Source organism: Pristiophorus japonicus, chromosome 20 (genome assembly GCF_044704955.1).
Source record: "Pristiophorus japonicus isolate sPriJap1 chromosome 20, sPriJap1.hap1, whole genome shotgun sequence".
Classification (NCBI taxonomy): Eukaryota; Metazoa; Chordata; class Chondrichthyes; family Pristiophoridae; genus Pristiophorus; species Pristiophorus japonicus.
Genome location: NC_091996.1, coordinates 39,569,379 through 39,590,366, shown reverse-complemented (window position 1 = coordinate 39,590,366; position 20,988 = coordinate 39,569,379). Strand labels below are relative to the sequence as shown.

The window sequence follows — 20,988 nt, the reverse complement described above, 5'->3', positions numbered from 1 at the left end:
CATCATATTTGTTAACAGCTATCTGCGCAGTTAATTCATCCACCTTATTACAAATGCTCCTCGCATTGATACACAGAGCCTTCAGGCTTGTTTTTTTTAAAAACAATCTTTGTCCTTTTAGAATTATGTTGTATTGTGGCCCTTTTTGATTTTTGTCCTTGATTTCTCTGCCTTCCACTCTTACTTTTCTCCTACTTTTTGCTTCTGCCCCCTTTTTACTTCCCGCTGCCTCTCTGCATAGATTCCCATCCCCCTCCAGTCCAGGCAATATCCTCGTAAATTTCCTCTGTACCCTCTCCAGTGTAATCACATCTTTCCTGTAATGCGGTGACCAGAACTGCACGCAGTACCCTAAGCTGTGGCCTAACATTTTATACAGTTTTAGCATAATCTTCCTGCTCTTGTATTCTATGCCTCAGCTAATAAAGGCAAGTATTCCGTACGTCTTCTTAACCACCTTATCTACCTGGCCTGCTACCTTCAGGGATCTGTGGACCTGCACTCCAAGGTCCCTTTGTTCCTCTACACTTCTGTGTCCTACCATTTAATGTGTATTCCCTTGCCTTGTTAGCCCTCTCCAAATAAATTAACTCCCACTTCTCAAGATTGAATTCCATTTGCCACTGTTCTGCTCACCTGACCAGTTCACTGATATCTTCCTGCAGTCTACTGCTTTCTTCATTACCAATTTTTGTATCATCTGAAAACTTATTAATCGTACCCCCTACATTCAAATCTAGATCATTGATATATACCACAAAAAGCAAGGGGCCTAGTACCGAGCCCTGCGGGACCCCACTTGAAACAGCCATCAATCATTACTCTTTGCTTCCTGCCTCTAAGCCAATTTTGGATCCAGTCTGCCATTTTCCCTTGGACCCCATGGGCTTTTACTTTCGTGACCAGTCTGCCATGTGGGACCTTATAAAAAGCCTTGCTAAAATCCATATACACTACATCGTACATACTACCCTCATCGACCCTCCTGGTTACCTTCTCGAAAAATTTAATCAAGTTAGTCAGACACGACCTTCCTTTAACAAATCTATGCTGACTGTCCTTGATTAATCCGTGTCTTTCCAAATGAAGATTTATCCTGTCCCTCAGGATTTTTTCCAATAATTTTCCCACCACTGTGGTTAGGCTGACTGGCCTGTAATTACTCGGTCTATCCCTTTCTCCCTTTTTAAACAAAGGTATAACATTAGCAGTCCTCCAGCACCAGACCTGAAGCCAGAGAGGCCTGGAAAATGATGGTCCGAGCCTCTGCTGTTTCCTCTTTTGCATCTCTTAGCCTGGGATACATTTCATTCGGGCCTGGGGATTTATCCACTTTCAAAACTGTTAAACCCATTAATACTTTTTCTCACTGTTTATTTCATCTAATATTTCACACTTCTCCCCGATTGCAATGTCTGCATCGCACTCCCCCCCCCCCCCTAGTTTGTAAAAATAGACACAAAGTACAAGTTCTGCCAATTAAAAACTACACACTCATCCTCTGCCTCCACACAGATTACCTTTATGGCCTCGAATAGGCCCTACTTTCTTTAGTTATCCTCATGCTTTTAATGTATTTAACATCTTTGTTTTTTCCTTACCAAAAAAATGTCATGCATTCTCTTTGCTTTCCTAATTTCCTTTTTAATTGCACCCCTGCACTTTCTATACTGCTCTAGAGTTTCTGCAGTATTGAGCCCCCAGCACCCGTCATAAGCCTCCTTTAATTTCATTATCCTACCATGTATGCCTCTTGACATCCAGGGGGCTCTAGATTTGTTAGTCCCATCTTTATTCTTTAAGGGACCATACTTGCTCTGAACCCTCACTTCTCCTCCTTGAATGTCCCCCACTGCTCTGACACTGATTTACCTTCATGTAGCGGTTTCCAGTCTACTTTGGCTAAATCCCATCTCAGCTCAGTAAAATAGGCTTTCCCCCAATTGAGAACTTTTATTCCTGGTCTATCTCGGTCCTTTTCCATAACTACCCTAAATCTAACTGAATTATGGTCACTAGCACCAAAATACTCTTCCCAAATACCCTTTCCACCTGCCCAGCTTCATTCCCTAAAACAAAGTCCAGAACTGCCCCGCACTTGTTGGGCTCGCTACATACTGGCTAAAAAAGTTCTCCTAAATGCATTTTCAGAATTCTGTACTCTCTACCTTTCACACTAATTTTATCCCAGTTAATATTAAGGTAGTTGAAATCCCGTACTATTACTGCCCTATAGTTTTTGCACTTCTCAAAAATATACCTACATATTTGCTCTTCTCTCTCCCTCTGACTGAGGTCTATAGTACACTCCCTGCCGTGTAATCACCCCTTTTTTGTTTTTCAGTTCAATCTATATAGCCTCATTTGATGATCCTTCCAACATATCATATCCCTCCTCACAGCTGTAATTGTTTCTTTAATCAATACTGTGACCCCACCTTTTTATCCCCCTCTCGATCCCATCTGTAAACCCTGTAACCAGGAATGTAGAGCTGCCATACCTGCCCTTCTTTCAGCCATGTCTTCAGTAAAAGCTGCATCATATTCTGCTTTATTCCCTAGACTCCTTACATTGAAGTATATGCCACTTAGCACTGCCAAACTCCCTTGTTTCTAGCCATTGTTTCCTCTGCCTTCCAAATTCACTTTCTAATTTACTGCTTTCCAATTCCAGCTTTGCCTCTTTCCCTTCCCCCCCCCCCCCCACCCCCCTTATGAATCTACTCAGGACCCACCCCCCTGCCAAGCTAGTTTAAACCCTTCCCAACAGCACTAGTACCCCCACCGGGTGATATTGGTCCCGGCTCTGTTGAGGTGCAACCCATCCGACTGATACCACCTTCCCCCAGAAATAGTCCCAATGCCTGAGGAATCTAAAACCCTCCCACCTGCGTCATCTCTCCAGCCACGTATTTCATCTGCTTTGTCCTCCTATTTCTGTACTCACCAGCACGTGGCACCGGGAGTAATTTGGAGATTACTATCTTTGAGGTTCTGCTTTTTAATCTTTCTCCTAGCTCCCTAAAATCTGCCTGCAGTACCTCATCTCTCTTTCTACCTATATCATTGGTACCGATATAAACTACGACCTCTGGCTGTTCACCTTTTCCCTTCAGAATGCCCTGCAGCCACTTGGTGACATCGTTGACCCTTGCACCAGTGAGGCAACATACCATCGTGGCGTCACATCTGTGACTACAGAAACGCCCGTCTGCTCCCCTATTGAATCCCCTGCCACTATTGCTCTTCCATTCTCGCTCCTCCTCCCGTGTAGCTGAGCCACCCGTGGTGCCATGGACTTGGCTCTGGCTGCACTCCCCAGAAGAACCATCGCCCTCACCAGTACTCAGAACAGGTTACTGGTTGGAGAGAAAGAGAGATGCACTCACGGGACTCCTGCACTACCTGCCTGGTCCTCTTCTGTCTGGCGGTCACCCATTCCCTCTGCCTGCACACTAGCTGTGGGGTGACCACCTCCAGAAATGTGCTATCCATGAATTTCTCAGCCTTGCAAGTGTACTGCAGTGATTCCAGCTGCCACTCAAGTTCCTAAACCCGGAGCTTGAGTTGCCGTAACTGGCAACGCTTCCCGCACACATGGTCATCCAGGCCACAAGCAGCATCCAAGACTTCCCACATACACAGGATGTGCGTTCCATGGGACTGAGCTGCCCTGCCTCTATTTACTGGATTAATTAACTAAAGTTTTTATTATACCCCTCTGCCCTTAGTTAAAGACTACAAAACAAACAGGCAACAAGAAGTGATACTCACCAGTCCTGAACCGGAGTAGCAAAGAAAAACAATGTGACAGTTACCAATCAGTTGCCAGCTATCCTGTGACGTCACTGTTTTTTCCCCCTCGACACTGCTCTGCTCCTGCTCTGGGACGCTGTTCCTTTACACCGCCGCCGTTGTTTAGGCATGGCTTCTCAGAGAAAAGAATCTCCTGTGTCACATTGTATGCCTCAATAAACCCAACACTAGTTTATGTAATATAATTCTCACTGCATCCCGGTCGATATCGTCCTCCTGGTCTCTCCAGTTCTTCCTCATTAAGCGTATGCTAAAAGTGTGTGTTTCATCTACTTTATTTGATTTGGCAGCTGGCAATCCAACATTGCTGTACAGGTGTGGGTCTGGATAAAATGACAACTTTTCCCAGAGCTCCCCCACCATATATCTTGGGCACAATGACAGCAGGAACCCAATGGCAGCAGAACAAAAAAATACAATTCCCCAGAATCAAATTAGGATTGGACAATTTCTTATAGAATGTGAGGGATGTCGAAATGCTGAAGAAAGGAAAGGGTCATGATATATTTGGTACCAGGGAAGACCATTGAATCACGTGGTATAAATGTGTTCAAGAGGCAAGATATGCTCATGAACAACTTGTATTTATATAGCACCTTTAAAGTAGTAAAACTTCCCTAGGTACTTCAGAGCTATAAAACAAAAAATTTGACACCAAGCCACACAAGAAGAAATTACAGCAGATGACCAAAAGCTTGGTCAAAGAGGTAGGTATTAAGGAACGTCTTAAATGAAGTGAGAGGTAGAGAGGTGGAGAGGTTTAGTCAGGGAATTCCAGAGCTTGAGGCCCAGGCAGCTGAAGGTACGGTCACTGATGGTTGAGCGATTATAATCAGGGATGCTCAAGAGGGCAGAATTTGAGGAGCACAGATATCTCTGGGAGTTGTGGGGCTGATGGAGATTACAGAGATAGGGAGGGACGAGGCCATGGAGGAATTTGTAAACAAAGATGAGAATTTTGAAATCGAGGCGTTGCTTAACCGGGAGCCAATGTAGGTCAGCGAGCACAGAGGTGATGGGTGATCGGGACTTGGTGCGAGTTAAGATACGGGCAGCCGAGTTTTGGATTACCTCAAGTTTATGTAGTGTAGAATGTGGGAGGACAGCCAGAAGTGTGTTGGAGTAGTCAAGTCTAGAGGTAACAAAGGCATGGATGAGGGTTTCAGCAGCAGCTGAGCTGAGGCAGGGACGGAGATGGGTCAAGGTTATGGATGTGGAAATAGGCGAATTTTGTTATGCTGTGCATATGTGGCCAGAAACTCATTTCAGGAATAGTCTGGTTCAGCCTCAGACAGATGCTGGGGAGAGGGATGGAGTCGGTGGCTAGGGAACGATGGGGACCAAAGACAATGGCTTCTGCCTTCCCAATGTTTAGTTGGAGAAAATATCTGCTCATCCAGTATTGGAGAGGATTATGAAAGTTCATGGAGAGGACTAAAGGATTTGTTGAGAAGACAGGAAACTAACCTATGACTTACTAATAGGGAACAAGCTTGTTGGGTGAAATGGACTTTTCTTCATCATAAAATTTCCTATGTGCCAGAATTGCTGTGTTGGCTCGAGCCCTCACATTGGTGCTTAAACAGCAAAATTCCAAGCCAGCTACTTTGTGGATCTAGACAGAGATGGAGGAGCTATAATCAGAACTAATCTGCTGTTCTGAAGAATGATTTTAGTTACACACCGTACACACTTTCTTGCTGAACATTTGCTGTCAGAGGCTACTTTTCTGTGAAGATTCTCCACACAAACATATACCCAGGGGGAAAGGACAACAATGCCGATGGCTGCCAACACTTGCTGGATTCTCTGCAGACATTTAGAAGCCAATTCATTGTCAGGGTAAAAATCCCAAGACCACTTTGGAATCTGGTCTCCATGGATTCCAGGTACCGAGGTGGATGTAGGTGGATGTCTCCTGCATTCTCGACATGAATCAAGGTATTCCAAGTCATGGTGGTCTCCAAACCTTCTCTTTCTGTATTTGAGGCTGGCAAAATGCTATGTTTAATTAAACACACACACAAAAAATGCAGTTTTGTCCTGATGAAAACTTTATTAAATGCATATTTTGCAAAAAGGCAGCTGAATAAAATATTTGGAGCATCCATGGGAACCCACAATTCAGGGGTGAATAGGTATCATTACTGGTAGCAGAAGTAAACCCCTCAAGCAGCAATAAAAAAAAGCAAAGACTACATAACAAACTGCCTCTAACTGGGATTGTACAAATTTGGGCACATCAACTTCAATAAAATTAAAAGATCGTTCATTGCTTAAATTCACATCCTTTTCTTTCAGTCAGCGAAAGCCTTTAACCATAAACTATGATGCAATGGAAAAGCCCACATTAGTGTCATACTAAAGGCCATGCCGAGAAGCATCAGCTGCTCATCACAAGCAGACTCCAGCAATATTTAATAGTTAAATAAGCATTTAAGCTAAATAATATGAAATAAAATCTCTTAAATAAAAGAAACTCCTTTCCTAATGAGCAGGTCATGGAATATTTGGCCTAAATCATGGCACAGAATTGGTAGAATGCATCAGTTTTACAAACAATCTGGATCGGTTTTTACCAACAGAAGGCATAGTGTATCATTTTTCCTCTACTCCATATTAACATATGAACAAACCAACTGTCTAACAGTTCACTGACCAGGATTGCCCCATTGGTTACTGTTTAAATATGTAGCAATTGGTGAATGTGAACTTCCACCGCATTCCCCTTCTTGTTTTAAATAACAAATGATCAATCATGTATGTAACCAGCACAATTTACAAAGTTTGGGATGCTTGTGAACTCTAACAGACTTGCAACCCAATTCAGAGATGTAACTGGAGAGAGATTCTGCCTACAAAAATGTATCCTAGATATGGTTGCTAGAGTTTGATAATATGCTTTTCCATTAATAGTTTAATTGCTCCACACTACTGCACTCATTAAAGTATTCTTGATGATTATTGTTATAAACAGACTTATCAATGAAAAGGCTTATGCAATCTGGTTAGTCAATCTTTAGGACAGAATCTGGTGACTGTAAACACGGCAGTCAATATTTCTGTGTAAGTTATTCCAGAACAATTTTTGAAGGATTTAGTGACATAATGTTCACAGATAATGATTAATTGCACCTAAAATCTTGATTGTAGATAGGTTTCCAGAAGGTGCATTTTGGTTTAAAGTATCTTCCTTAAATAGCTGGCAGATCATTATGCCCATAAAGATATATTGGTGCATTGTTACATGAAATAAAGAAAATATTGCAATTCTTGAAAACATATGCAAACCAACAGCAAATTATCTTGTGTGTTTCATTCATTGTAGAGAAATTTAATGCCTTGCCATGGCACACAGTGACAATAACAGAGTTTGACCCCAATGTGAAGTAGCGTTCTCAATATAGTCAAGTTGAACTATTTTCTAATGATATGATGTAATCAGTAAGCCACTATTCTGTATTTGTCAGCTGAGCACTGGTATGGAGAGTTGGATCCTTTGCACATTTGTGTGTGACATCTGACCATGATAAGATGATGACAAACTGTGTGTGAAAATGTGGACTTTAAAGTTAATAAAACCAACCCAGAACAAAAAATAGCTCAGAACAAAATGGGTCTATTGAAAACATTTGCAGCACCAGAAAATGACATTAATCATGAGGACAACAATAAGCAGGACATACTGTAGTAATGTGTGCTGCAGAACAGGAAAACATAAAAATATCCAAGATGGAATGTACAACAGAAGGTATTTCAGTGAAGAAATTCTACAACATATGATAATGAACAGAACACAAACCAGACACAGCAGCCCTGAGATTCTGCAAGGGTTCGGCCATTCTCCTGCTGTAGTTATGCTGAGGGAGTGGTAGAATTCCTGCTGACTTTCAGGGCCACTGTGCCACTACTGCAGTAGCAGGGAAACTGCATTCAAGGCTAAAAGCCACAATTCTTTTCGGAACGCCAGTACTGGGGCTGCACACCAATGTATTCTTTAAGATTCTGTTCCTTCTACTTGCTTGTGTGTTTCGGGAGAACCTTCTGCAACTTCAATGACCTTTGAAGCAACCTCCTCTCCAGTTTCTTTGTCACTAGAATCTTCTTGTTCGCAAAGAGTCACTTTCTCTTGGTATGATTCATCATTTTCTTCATGCAAGGCCATTACTGGTGAGCTGATTGTAGAACTGATACCATCGTGTGCTTTCTCAGTAGAAGATCGGACGCCACAATCATTAGAGGACTGTACCGATCCCTGGTGTTGTTCTTGGAGAACCCTGCGCTCAATTTCTTCAGAAGGATCCCTTTCAGGTACTTTCTCATCCTTACAAACTGCTCCATTGCTCAGGGAACTGTCTGCTGGTGCATTTGTTTCAATTTTAGCTATTGTTAACAGGTCACGGATCTCTTTAACACTGTCGGGTGATTTGGGTGATTCGACTGGGCTGCTAGGTTCTGAAGAGTCACCGTTTCCAACTTGCTCCCCCTCAGGTACTACACTGAGGTTACGCATAACGTCGACTACCTCAGGACGGGAAATGCCGTCATCTTGAATCATCGACACCACCTGCTTCATCCTTTTCCGCTTTTCCACTGCAGTTTCTGAGCCACTGCTTTCCTGATTGCCAAACTCGTTGTTCCAGTTGATAGGTTGGTCTTCACCGAGGAGCAGGAGGTTGGGATCACTGCCAGACATCACTATGCTGTCTCTGAAGAGATTGTGCTTTCTTTGAACAGCTGCTTCCTTCACAGCTAATAAAAAAAAATGATAACCTTGTTACCACTGTAATCAAAGCATAAGGCTTGTATTTTTTTTTAAATCAAGTGTTATGCAGTTTAAGGTTCTGCTTTAGCAGGTGTTATGTGCAAATTATTATGTTGTGTGGGCTGTTGAGATTACTGGATACAAGAGCACAAACTGAAGCGTCCATATCATATGGAGAGAAGTGCACAGAATTTTTATAATCCACTCCTGACTTGGTGCTTCATGACTTAAGATAAATTACACCTGCCAGAGCAGTCACCCATACAATATATTCCGCTCCGTGAACAACCCTCGGAGGAATTCTCACACTGGATCAAGCTATAGATCAGTCTCGGAGCTCCAGCTATGCGGGCTAGAGAATTTGGTTTACAGCTCAGACAGAATATTGCAAATAACCAGTACTCTGCTTAACTGGATCTGCAATTTGATTTATATGGGGGTGGAGTGGGGAAGAGAGAATTCTTCACTGTATGGTTTCACATCAGTGTCGGAACACTACTGCCAGAGAAAACCCGCAAATGGTGAATTCTAAATCAGTCATTTATCTCATGACACTTTGTGGGACCTTGCTGTGCGCAAATTGACTGCAGTGTTTCTCTACATTACTAGAGTAACTTCTAAATGTATGCCATTAGTTGGAGGTTTAGGACATTATGTAAATGCAAGTTCTTTCTTTCTATTTTTTAAAAACACAAGGGCACTACTGCTTTTGGCATCCCAAAAATCTCATTTACACTGAAGCAATTCTGAAAACTTGTCATTTTTTGCAATGCTTTGTTAAATTGGGCAAATCCAAAGCATTTCTGAGCAAGAGTTTTTCCAAAATGAGAGATAGCCAACGTGGTGCATTTACAATGCTAATAAATCATGCTGCTTTCCCTCTTGCCATCTACATCTGCCACTGAATTCTATAACTGCAACCCTATCCTTCATCCTTCCAGTCTGTGACTCCTTCAAACCTATATAATCAATATCAGCAGCACATATTCAGCAGTAGTGTACTGGGAAAAGGTTGCTGATGGATTTTAAGACATTAGCCACGTCACAATTACAACACCGTACGTTTTCCATGTGTCTAACCTACTATTCATCATGGCCACTTCCCTTCCTTTCTAAATCTTTGGTTTCATGTGCACTAGGTGGCACTATATTATTTTTTTTGGTAGATATTCTAAAAACCCAGGTTTGCAGTGTCGCTTGATAGAGATGTTGGAAGATGACAACGAATAAGGTGAACATTTTTGACATTATTTGCTTGGCCTGCAACAAAGCTGAGAGTGGAGACAGAAATTATGGATTTAATAATTCACCACAGATTTAACTCCTCCCATTAAAATTAATCTCATGTAACCATTTCCCCCTATTGTCTGATATAACTGCAGCAGAAAAGCACCGACTTATTAGTGGAGAACCGTGGTAACACCTCCCTCCCTTAATATGCACCACAATTTAACAAACTAGGGTCTTAAAGTACTGTATCACAATCAGAGGTGTCCCATTATCTTATTCATAGACATCAAACCCTGCTCAAAAGCATGAGCTTGTACCCCTTAAGAAAAAAAGGGTTACCTTACCTAGCATTATATCTTTTGAGACAGACTGAAGAACTACCTCTTCAAAAATATTATCTACCAGGATAAACTTGGTAAAATCCTCAAAGATGAATTCTTGAAATTTAGGTAGAGCCTGTGGGAAAAGATTAATAATCAGTCACTGTAGACAGAAGCTAGCGAGATTTCAGTGTGAACTCAAGCAAGACTTTCACAATGACTTCAGTCCACTTCGATTCAAATGTACAACAATTGTAAACCATTCAAATTCGACCAGCATCAACCAATACTCAAGAGGAGCAAGAAAAGCAAATAGACTCAAAGCCTTCATGGGTTTGAACATTGAAAAACAGGTTGTGCATTCACAAAACTGCACACATTACCTAAAGAGAACTTGGAATTATTTACCAGGATAGGTCACAATAAGTAACATGTTTGGAGAAACTGTACATTTTAGCTACTTTTTATATTGGATGTGGTCTACTCAGTACAGGTCTTAATGGAAATAAACTTTGATTACAGTATGCTGACCTACTAGATTACAAACATTTCTGAAAGACCTAGTGATAATAGAAGGATATTGCCACAAACACAAATGGACAATGTGAATTTGGCCAGATTTTCACAGGAGCAAGAGATTTTCACTGCCAAAGTTTCAACAGATTCACATATTTCACCTTTACTGACCACACATGCACCACTTTAGTGTGGGTGACATCATGCAGTTATTAACAAAGCTCAAACCTCACCGTGTTGACAGATGAAGAGAGATTCTTCAGCATGTACGGAATAGTAATCTGGAGCAGTGCTTCTCGGAAAAACTTCTTCCTGACTGTGCTGCTGTCATAGTCGTATTTCTGGGCAAAAACACATTAAAAGTCCAGTCAGATCTCAAAAGTATCCTGTAAAATGATTGCAACACTTCAGTTATCCTTCAATGCTCAACAGCTGTTTTTTGGAATCTGACAGTTCTTTCCCCAGAGATTTCCAGTGATCAGAAAAGAGAATAAAGCATTTATAAATTCATTGGTTCGTTCAATTCAATATTATGAGAGTTTGGATTTGTGTGGAAATGTTAGAACAGCCACCAAAAATTTAATAGCATTCAAGTCCTGGGTTTGTTGCACCATCTTCCAGCAAACTTGTCCTCTAGGAGAGATATTGGTTCCATCACAACTGTTCTACGCTTGGTTAGGGAAATTACTTGGTGTATACAGCACAGAAACAGGCCATTCGGCCCAACCAGGCTGTTATGTATTTAACCCTTTGTAACCTGTATGACATCTGACCACAAGGCGGCCTACCTGTTGGAGTCCCAAGGGATCCCAGCATCCCTTGAGAGCATGGTATATAAGCAGGCTACCCACGAGGTACCTACACTTGAGTCTTATTAAAGGAGCTAAGGTCACACTTGCTCATTATACACAGTACTCCGTTTCATCCTTTGTTACGAGTGTACCACAAGCCATGCCGGCTTTTATGCTCCACTCGAGCCTCCTCCAGTCTTTCCTCCTCTAACTCTACCCGCATAACCCTCTATTCCCTTCTCCCCCATATGCTTATCTCACCTCCCCTTAAATGCATCGATACTATTTGCTTCAACCACTCCCTGTGGCAGCGAGTTCCACATTCTCACCACTCTGGGTAAAGCGGTTTCTTCTGAATTCCCTATTTGATTTCTTGGTGACTATCTTATATTGATGGCCTTTAATTTTGTTCTTCCCCACAAGTGGAAACACTCTATCCACTCTATCAAAACCTTTCATCATTTTAAAGACCTCTATTAGGTTACCCCTCAGCCGTCTCTTTTTTTTTCTTCGTTGCCAATCTTTCCAATTCTTTGTCAAATCACAAACGCCAGAGGTCACCTTGCACACATCAAGGATCACTCTGCGCCAATGCTCTTAGCCAAAAGGCCGAGAGCCACTGCACCGTTCCTGGAAGTACTACAATACCAGGTTCGTGCCATGGAGGTGGATGGGTCAGGCCCCCCACACACCTCCGTAGAGGTGGATGGGTCAAGCCACCCCACCCACCTCCTATTTCCAAAAAGCATAGGAGAACCACCTTCCTGATCCAGGGAGAACCACTTTGGGGTCATGGTTACTCCCCTGTCAGGTCAGTTACGCATGATCTTAGCCAAAAGGCCGAGCAGCCGTCTCTTTAAAAAGAGACCCCCAGCCTGTTTATCCTTTCCTGGTGGGTATAACCTCACATTTCTGGTCACACCCTCTCCAGTGTCTCTATATCCTTTTTATAATATGGTGACCAGAATGGCAGAGAGAACTCAATTGTGGTCTAACCAAAGTTCGATACAAGTTTAGCATAACTTCTCTACTTTTCAATTCTATCCCTCCAGAAATAAACCCTAGTGCCTGGTTTGCACTTTTATGGCCTTATTAACCCGCATCACTACTTAGTGATTTGGGCATTTGCATACCGAGACCTCTTTGCTTTCCTACCCCATTTAAATTCTTATTTTCCCAAGTAATATGTGAACTCATTTTTCTTACCTTATGTACTCTCTCACACTTGTGTTGAAATTAATTTGCCAATTATATGTCCATTCTGCAAGTTTACTTATATCTTGTAATTTGTTGCGGGTCTCCCCCCCCCCCCCCCAATTTGATGTCGTACACAAATTTAGAAATTGTGTTTGATTCCAAAGTCTGAAACATTAATATAAATTGCGAACATTTATCCCAGCACAGATCCTTGTGGGACCCCACTTTCCACCATCTGCCACTCTGAGTAGCTGCCCTTTATCCCTAGTCTGCTTTCTGTCTTGATGCCAGTTAGCTATTCATTCTGCTACTTGTCCCCTGATTCTGCATCCTCTGACCTTGTTCCTCAGTCTATTATGAATTGAAGCTACAACTGACGTGTCAGCCAAAGCAGGTGGTGAACAGTGAACAGAAAGCAAGCTGAAAAGCACCTCAACTATCCTCGAATTTTCAGATAGTTTGACATATATTGAAATCCAATTTTTTTTCCAGGAAAAGCAATTCACTCAGTATATGGTGATCAGATTTATGACAGTAATTCTGAAGTTTACTTATGAACAAGCACCAATTTCTTTAATCATTTTTCAAGCAATGCAAGTCACATTATTGCCATATACCATCAATTTAATTATTAAGTAACAGTGTGACGACAGTGTGACAAGTAATAGCGATGGCTATTGTAGGAATTGCCAGACAACATGAATCACTCCCAAAGTGAATGATAAATTGAATCCTAGCCTTGGGCTTTGATTTAAAAATAATTGTATGAGACAGCTTTAATTTCTGCAGTAGCGCAAGGCACTGTAGAAATTCAAGTTCTTTCCTTCAGTGTCAATTTACAGTGATACTGCTGCACTGATACAGGAGCTGGCCAGGAGGTTTTGTGACGAGGAGTTCATCTCAGCATCTCCATCTGAGGTGCCCCCAAACTGAAATCAGAAACATGAAAACTGTGTTGATCCCAAGACACAAAGGGAATGGGCCCACTGCATCATTTATACAATTAAAGTTGCAGGAGACCTTTAAGGAGGTGCATTTACCAGTTTTAATTCGCATTCAGTTCAGCGTGATCTAAACCGACCAAAGTTCCTCACAAACTCAAAGCCAGGCCAGCACAACTGAAGCTGCAATAGTCTACAATTGAATTAGTGGAAATCGGACTCTTAACTGACTTATCGCATTTGGTTTGAATATCTGAAAAATAAAGTGGCTTTTCACAACAATCCCAAACCCTATAAAGCCAGGTCACACCTTGATGTGATTGAACCAGATAATCTTTGGTCGGTTGGACTTTTTAAACCTGGTTAATCGAATTCGGGGCTTGTCAGTATTTTATGACCATCAGCAATCTGCTTAAAATTTCCTACATTCAAAACTGGGCTCTGGCTAACCTGATTTAAATGAATCTCAATTCAAACAGGACTGTCAGAAAATCGAACAATACAAGTTCAACAACCTTTCATCAAGTTCTGAGATAAAGTGCACTTTTACTCTGATGGGGGCTGGAATCCCTCCTTACATTTTTTGGAGAGAGAAAACAGAAGCGCAATAATTTTGGGATTGATTTCAAGGGAATGCAGACGGCAAACGCAGAAGTACTTCAGGTAACATTGTAAAGATGTCGTCCCTCAAATTCCTGGGTTCTATGCTGCTGGCACAAGTGTGGTGGAGCAGAACCACTGAGCACCTGGCTGAGGTCAAAGACCTCTTCCCAAATCTTGGGGATGGAGTCAGTTGCATGACCGGTGTGGGCCCATTGCACCCGCAACGCTCACCTTGAGGAGCCTGCTGCAGGCAGGGCGGCCCACCAGTACTCCGTCAGAGGTGCCCCCAAACACCTTCTGGGTCAAAGACAAACAAAATGGGCGGAGAATATCTCAAGCTTCCAACAGGGATACTGTCCTTGCAGATAAAGATAATGGTCTAGAAATTAGTTTGGACAGCGCCCCTTGTGAGGGTCGGAACAGGAGTGCGAAAGGGTTTGCTGCCCCAAGTGCCGGTATTTGTGGCACTCGGCAAATTCAGTGTTCCGGTACTGGCGGCGCTGAGGAGTATCGCCCGGGGGGGGCAGCGACGGTGTGCAGCGCCCCGGTAAAGACACTGAAGCAACATTTGGTTTGTGCTGGACCCGCAGTGCCCCGTAGTGACCTCGCCAGAGAGAGCTGGCATGGAGAGCAGTCCCGGGGCGCGAAGGGAAAGAATGACTGCAGGTCAGTTTTTAAAAACAGATATTTTTTTTTACGATTTAACTTTATTTGGGGTGAGTAATGTATAGGGAACTCTCGGAGCGTTACAAAGCCGGATCTTTAGCACGGGATATTCAGTTGCTCACCGACCTAGTGCCCTGAGAGAAGTGTGGAACATCTCCCTGAGCATTCCACTCCACTGTCGGGGCGCAACTTTTCGCCTGCCATCGCAAACCATTTCCTGGCATGAAATTTACTGACCGCCTGAGATTAGCGTCTTAAAACCTCATTTCCAGCCATTGAATCTCCAGGAGTAACGACATTAAACGCACCATGTAAATGCAAGTGGTTCTGTATTGCCTTAGGAGCTTGGAGCCTCTCTAAAGCTGCAATGGGACTCACACAAGCACGGAGGTGGCGAGAATTATGCGGAGGCCGACTTGGGAGGCAAAGATTGAAAATCCCAGGGACACCTGGTAACTTCCCATTGATTTGGGGATGGAGGAAAGTCCCACACTCTCTGGAATTTAAAGTGGCAGTGCAAACGGGCCAGAATCCCAGTGAAACTGCGCCCAGCCCAAAGTCCTGGACCCCACAACAAAAATCGGACTTTTGCTATTTTCAGCCTCGAGAATTTCAGGGCATTTGTGCCCTATGCTCTCCAATTCCAGGTTAACTTACATGTACATAATGACCATCACAGATTTCCATGCAATCCCATTTATTTCTGATCTCACCTTCAGCACTCTCTCCTGGATGCGTTGGATTGTCTTGCACATCTGCTCTCTCTCAGTGGAGTTACCCAGATTTTGGTGGAGAAGTTGCTCAAATGTATACACTGCATTATCCAGTAGCTAAAGAAGAAAGGATACGGTATTAATAACCCAGAAATAAGTCATTTTCCACTTCCACCTCAGTTGGGCTCTGTATCAACTGAAAATATGTTCCCCCAAACTACTGTTGCATCAAGTAAGTTTTACAGGGTTCGGCATAGTGGTGGGGTGAGGGAAAAGGGAATGATCCTCGAGATGCTACGGGGCAGCTTAAACATGTAAAGTGAATGCCGGAGGAGCCTGCACAAATCTACTTCATAAACAAGCAACTGCTGCAGCTACTGGTAATAAAGGAAACAAGTCTCATTAAAGATTCAGCATGAAACTGAATTAAATGGTCTCCCTTAATCCACTAATGCTGTGAAATTGCCTGTTATCAGACACTGGTCACTCCCTATTCTTGTGCTTTACATTAATTCAAGAATGATTTGCCTCAATGTGCCTCATGTGGCAGTAGGTTTATGTGCTATTATTGTATTGGAGTGTGGAGTGGACTTTTCAAAATTTGTTCCTGGGATGTGGGCATCGCTGGCAAGGCCGGCATTTATTGCCCATTCCTAATTGCCCTTGAGAAGGTGGTGGTGAACTGCTGCAGTCTGTATGGTGAAGATGCTCCCACAGTGTTGTTGCGGGGGGGGGTGGGTAGTTCCAGGATTTTGACCCAGGAACGATGAAGGAATGGAGATATATTTCCAAGTCAGGATGGTGTGTGACTTGGAGGTAATGTTCCCATGTGCCTGCTGTCCTTGTCCTTGTCCTTGTCCTTCTAGGTGGTAGAAGTTGCAGGTTTGGAAGGAGCTGAGACAGAGAGTGCTCAAAACACCCAGTTCTAATCTTGACTCTGCCCATTAGGTGGGGCGATGTTGAGGAGAAGTAAGATTCTCTATGGGGACGGGGTGGGGTGATTCACTATGGGCCATCCCTGCGCATCTGCTAATAACTAGCTTGAGTTTGGCATTAGCAAAGGTCAGTCAACACACTCCTTGCCAACCACTCAAACAATTCATGATGAGAGGGGACCTAAAGGGGGAAAAGAAGGAAAAATCTACTTGGCTAGAGTAATGTTGCAGCAAGAGTGATTAACCGGCATTTATTTAATTTTCTGCCTAAATTGTGTTGTGGATTTTGCTTCTTGTTCACATCTGTCCACTAATAGTCAGGCTAAAGATTCAGACTGTGTGTTTGGGAATCATAGACACAATCACTTGCAATCCAACTGCCATTATATTGTATGGAATCAACCGTCCTGTCTCACACAATTCAACTGTGATCTACTGGGTGTTTTCTTGCCTTTACATAAACAACTCAATATTATTTTGTTTCACTTTGGCAGGCAATAAGAACATAACTATGTAAGGGCTATTTAAGTGAACCGAAACATTCTGAAACACACAAATACTGGTTATATGGTGACTGCAATGCATACTTGAGTCATTGAGTATCCAGACTTAGATACTTCCAGAAAACATGCAACAAAGAGCGTGTGTGCGGCTGCTGCTAGCTAGAACACACAGGCTTTCTGTTGCCCATTTTGTGTGGTGTTGCAAAGCAGAAGATTTCCTTCAGGCAAGTAAAACGGCCGGATGGTGGTGGCAAACGCCTGCTGGGGTTATCTGTGCATCAAAAGACCAGCACATGTTTCTGGGCGAAGTTAACTCTCCTCCCACTGCACCAAATCACTGGGGCAGCCCCCTATATGCCACCAGACCCCCATAGGTCTCAAACTACAAAGAGCTCTCCTGCCATGACTGCTATTTAAAGTTAACACTGTGGTAGGTCATGAAATGTCAGTATGTTTTCCCTTGGGCACTACTAAACACAAAGCATTAACTGGCTTCCAAAGAAATACATAGCTGCAATTGCAAACTGCAAGACTGGACCAACTGATTAAAGGTTAACTATCCAATATAGTAACTGAATAGACCAAAGGAAACATGCTATGAGCAAATCTTTATTGGCCAAACTTCAAATATACTCCCTCTAGCCAAAAGCAGGCCGCTGGTCACTCAATGCACCATACCGGGCTTTCTGCATATTTAGCTAAAAGCTCACCTGTACATTGTTAAAAGAGACAGTGACAAAAAAATTGCTTCTTCATTCAGGAATCTTCTCCAACTATTTGGGTTTAGCATGTGCATCGCTGAAATGCCTTTCAGTGTTTTCACAGACCAATTACAGATAAGCCCGGCATCCAAAAGGTAATTTGGAGAGGGACAGTAATGCTCCAAAATGCAGATAAACCAGCAGACAGGCCTTGTAGAATAGCATTCCTTTCTTATAAGAAAGTAATTAAATTATGCCCTCCTAAATACATTTCTCAAATTAGATGCAATTAGCTGCTGTGACCCATGTGGATCTTAATCAAATACTTTCCTGGGGAATGACTCAGGATGTACATGTGCAGAGAATCAATTCTCCATTTGATGCCCTGTTAATATGATCAATATCTATCATAAATCAATGTTCAGTTACCATCAACAAAAGTAATTCTTGAGAATTTAGAGACATTTCCATCATCTCTGGCTCAACACTAGAGGGAGTGGGACAGTGGGAGATACTCCCTGGCTGCAAGGAAGAACTATTTTGCCAACAGTGTGTAATCGTAACTGGAGAAATAAAATTAGTCTAAATTTAAAAAAAAAGCAATTTGAGAAGAGTCTGACAAAAATTTAGCAAAGTTTAGTGAACGAAAACACTCTTAGCAGCCATCAAGTCTGTTTCATGTGTAGAGATTCTAACAGTAATGACACAACTTGTATTTATAAAGCACCTTTAACGGATTGAAATGTCCCAAGGCACATCACAGGAGTATCATATCACAAAATATTTGTCACTGAGTCACATAGGGAGAAATGAGGGCAGGTGACCAAAAGTTGGGTGAAAGAGATAGGTTTTAAGGAGCGTCCTGAAGGAGGAGAGAGAGGGACAGAGGGGTTTAGGGAGGGAGTTCCAGAGCTTAGGGCCCAGGCAGCTGAAGGCACAGCCACCGATGCTGGAGCGATTATAATCAGGCATGCTCCCGGGGGCATAATTAGGAGGAGCACAGACATCTTGGGGGATTGAGAGGCTGGAGGAGATTACAGAGATAGGGAGGGGAGAGGCCATGGAGGAATTTGAAAACAAGGATGAGCATTTTGAAATCGAGGCATTACTTAACTGGGAGCCAATGTAGGTCAGCGAGCACAGGGGTGATGGGTGAGCGGGACTCGTTGCGAGTTCGGACACGAGGCAGCGAGCACAGGGGGTGATGGGTGAGCGGGACTCGGTGCGAGTTAGGACACGGGTCAGCGAGCAAGGACATGGGTTGCCGAGTTCATAATGAGCACATACATCTGTTTTGGGGGGACGGAAGGAGGGTTGGAATCCAGAAGACAAATGATCCTTTGTGACGTGCGATGTGTTTCCGTATTCAACTTTGATCAAATGGTATCAACTGAAAAATCTGTAAAGTAACAGGACCTCAAGAAAAAAAACCTTAAAACAGATGATCAGTTTTCTTGAACTGAAGCGAAGACAATAGTTTGAAATACAGCCTTTTGATGGAGGTGAAACTTCTACCCATTTTGAAAAAAAACCCATAGCAAATCATGATCTTAATTCAATCAGTATCAGAACAAAACAGACCTTCCTTGAAAGGCAACAATGAAACTCTGCATATTATACCAACCAAATTAGAGTTTCCTACCTAGAAACAATTTGCAGGTAAGCTTTCTGGAAGCCAATAATTATCCAAACTTCAACTCCATTTATGCACTATGTTATAGCAGCCCCACATTTCCACTCCCTTAAAAAAAGAGGTATACTCCGTCCTAGTGCTTTTCGGTTGTGTCAACACCAGGAATGTTAGTAGCTGCATGTTAATCTGTTATCATCTTCCCCTTTTGCACTGATGGCTTGTTCAATGCTCATGTTGTCGGCATGTACTTTAGCTGAACCTTCTCCTCATGCAAAAGTCCAACATGATCATTTGAATCAAGCTGGAGCTTCGATCATTTGGAGAGGACCACACTATCCGTTTAGCCAAAGTGACAGTGAAATTGATGCCGCATAATCCACCACTGTTGGCATGATGTACAGATTGTATTAACTGCAACACAAGCATTCTCATTCATATCTAATGAATTGGTATCAATACATTTATCAGGAAATGAATCACAACTAAGCTAATATGCAAACTACCACCACCATCTACTTCGAGGTAGTGTTGTTATACTGGCCAAGTACAGTCTCCAAACCCAAATCCAGGAGGTTCCATCATATTATCCACCCTCAGGCTCCCGCCATTGCCCAACAAGTCCATCCTTCCCATGCCAATTGGAAAGCGAAAAGACTCATTACCCGATTGGATCACGCTCGACTGTCCATCAAAGAGTCTTTTTTCCCCCCATCTCCAATATTTTTATTACTAACAAACAAGTGTACAATGCAAACAAAATGTCTTTTTTAATGCCGCTTTGGTTTTCTCCAGGACAGCTCATAGCCAGGCCAATTCTGGAGGGTTAGCAACCCTAGACCCAAGTCAAGATCAGAAGAGCAAATGTATAACTACAGCATTGGATGTTGTTCACAGGCCAAGTATAATATAAAAATTTCACATGTCCATCATTACAGTGTACTGAAATCTTGCTGACAATACTGATTATGATCATTTTACTTGTAAATTCTCCCAAGTCGACACCATCTTAAAAATAGCAAGATATTGTGGGTTAGTTCAATACGTTATTAATTTAAATGGGCAGTTGGTGATAACAGGCAGCTGAGCAGGTGACCAAGGCTTACCTCTCGCATTAGAATTTGACCACGCTGGACAAAGACAGCTGGGCTGGAGAGATCGAAGCGTTGCTGAAGGCCCTCTAACTGTGGCTGCAGCTGCTCTAGTTGCTCATAGCAGCTCTGCATCTTCACTGGGTGATAAGGTAGCAGGTTCAGCTTCTCCATGTACTAGAAAACACAACCGCACTTCAGTCATTTTATCATTTGTGTCCTTTTGCCTTATTGTCTTGCGTTTGTATTGCAAGAGAATTTGAGTCCAAGAGTAAAGATGTCTTGCTTCAATTATACAGGGCCCTGATGAGACCACACCTGGAGTATTGTGTACAGTTTTGGTCTCCTTACCTAAGGAAGGATATACTTGCCATAGAGGGAGTGCAGCAAAGGTTCACCAGACTGATTCCTGGGATGGGGGGGATTGTCATATGACAAGAGATTGAGTAGACGACGCCTATATTCTCTAGAGTTAAGAAGAATGAGAGGTGATCTCATTGAAATATATAAAATTCTTACAGGGCTTGACAGGGTAGATGCAGGGAGGATGTTTCCCCCGGGCTGGGGAGT

General features: G+C 42.7%; 1 protein-coding gene across 1 annotated transcript in view; it reads right to left on the bottom strand.

Annotated features, from left to right (window-relative positions):
• Positions 1-5,852: 5,852 nt before the first annotated feature.
• LOC139232489 (protein Niban 2-like) overlaps positions 5,853-20,988 on the bottom strand; it is a 238,739-nt gene continuing 223,603 nt past the window's right edge. Inside the window, exons 10-14 of the mRNA XM_070862786.1 lie at positions 20,434-20,595; positions 15,559-15,675; positions 10,881-10,988; positions 10,156-10,267; positions 5,853-8,568 (exon numbers count right to left, since the gene is read on the bottom strand). Of these exons, the coding sequence (XP_070718887.1) occupies positions 7,814-8,568; positions 10,156-10,267; positions 10,881-10,988; positions 15,559-15,675; positions 20,434-20,595 (1,254 nt within the window). The 3' untranslated portion in view covers positions 5,853-7,813. The remainder of the gene's footprint in view (positions 8,569-10,155; positions 10,268-10,880; positions 10,989-15,558; positions 15,676-20,433; positions 20,596-20,988) is intronic.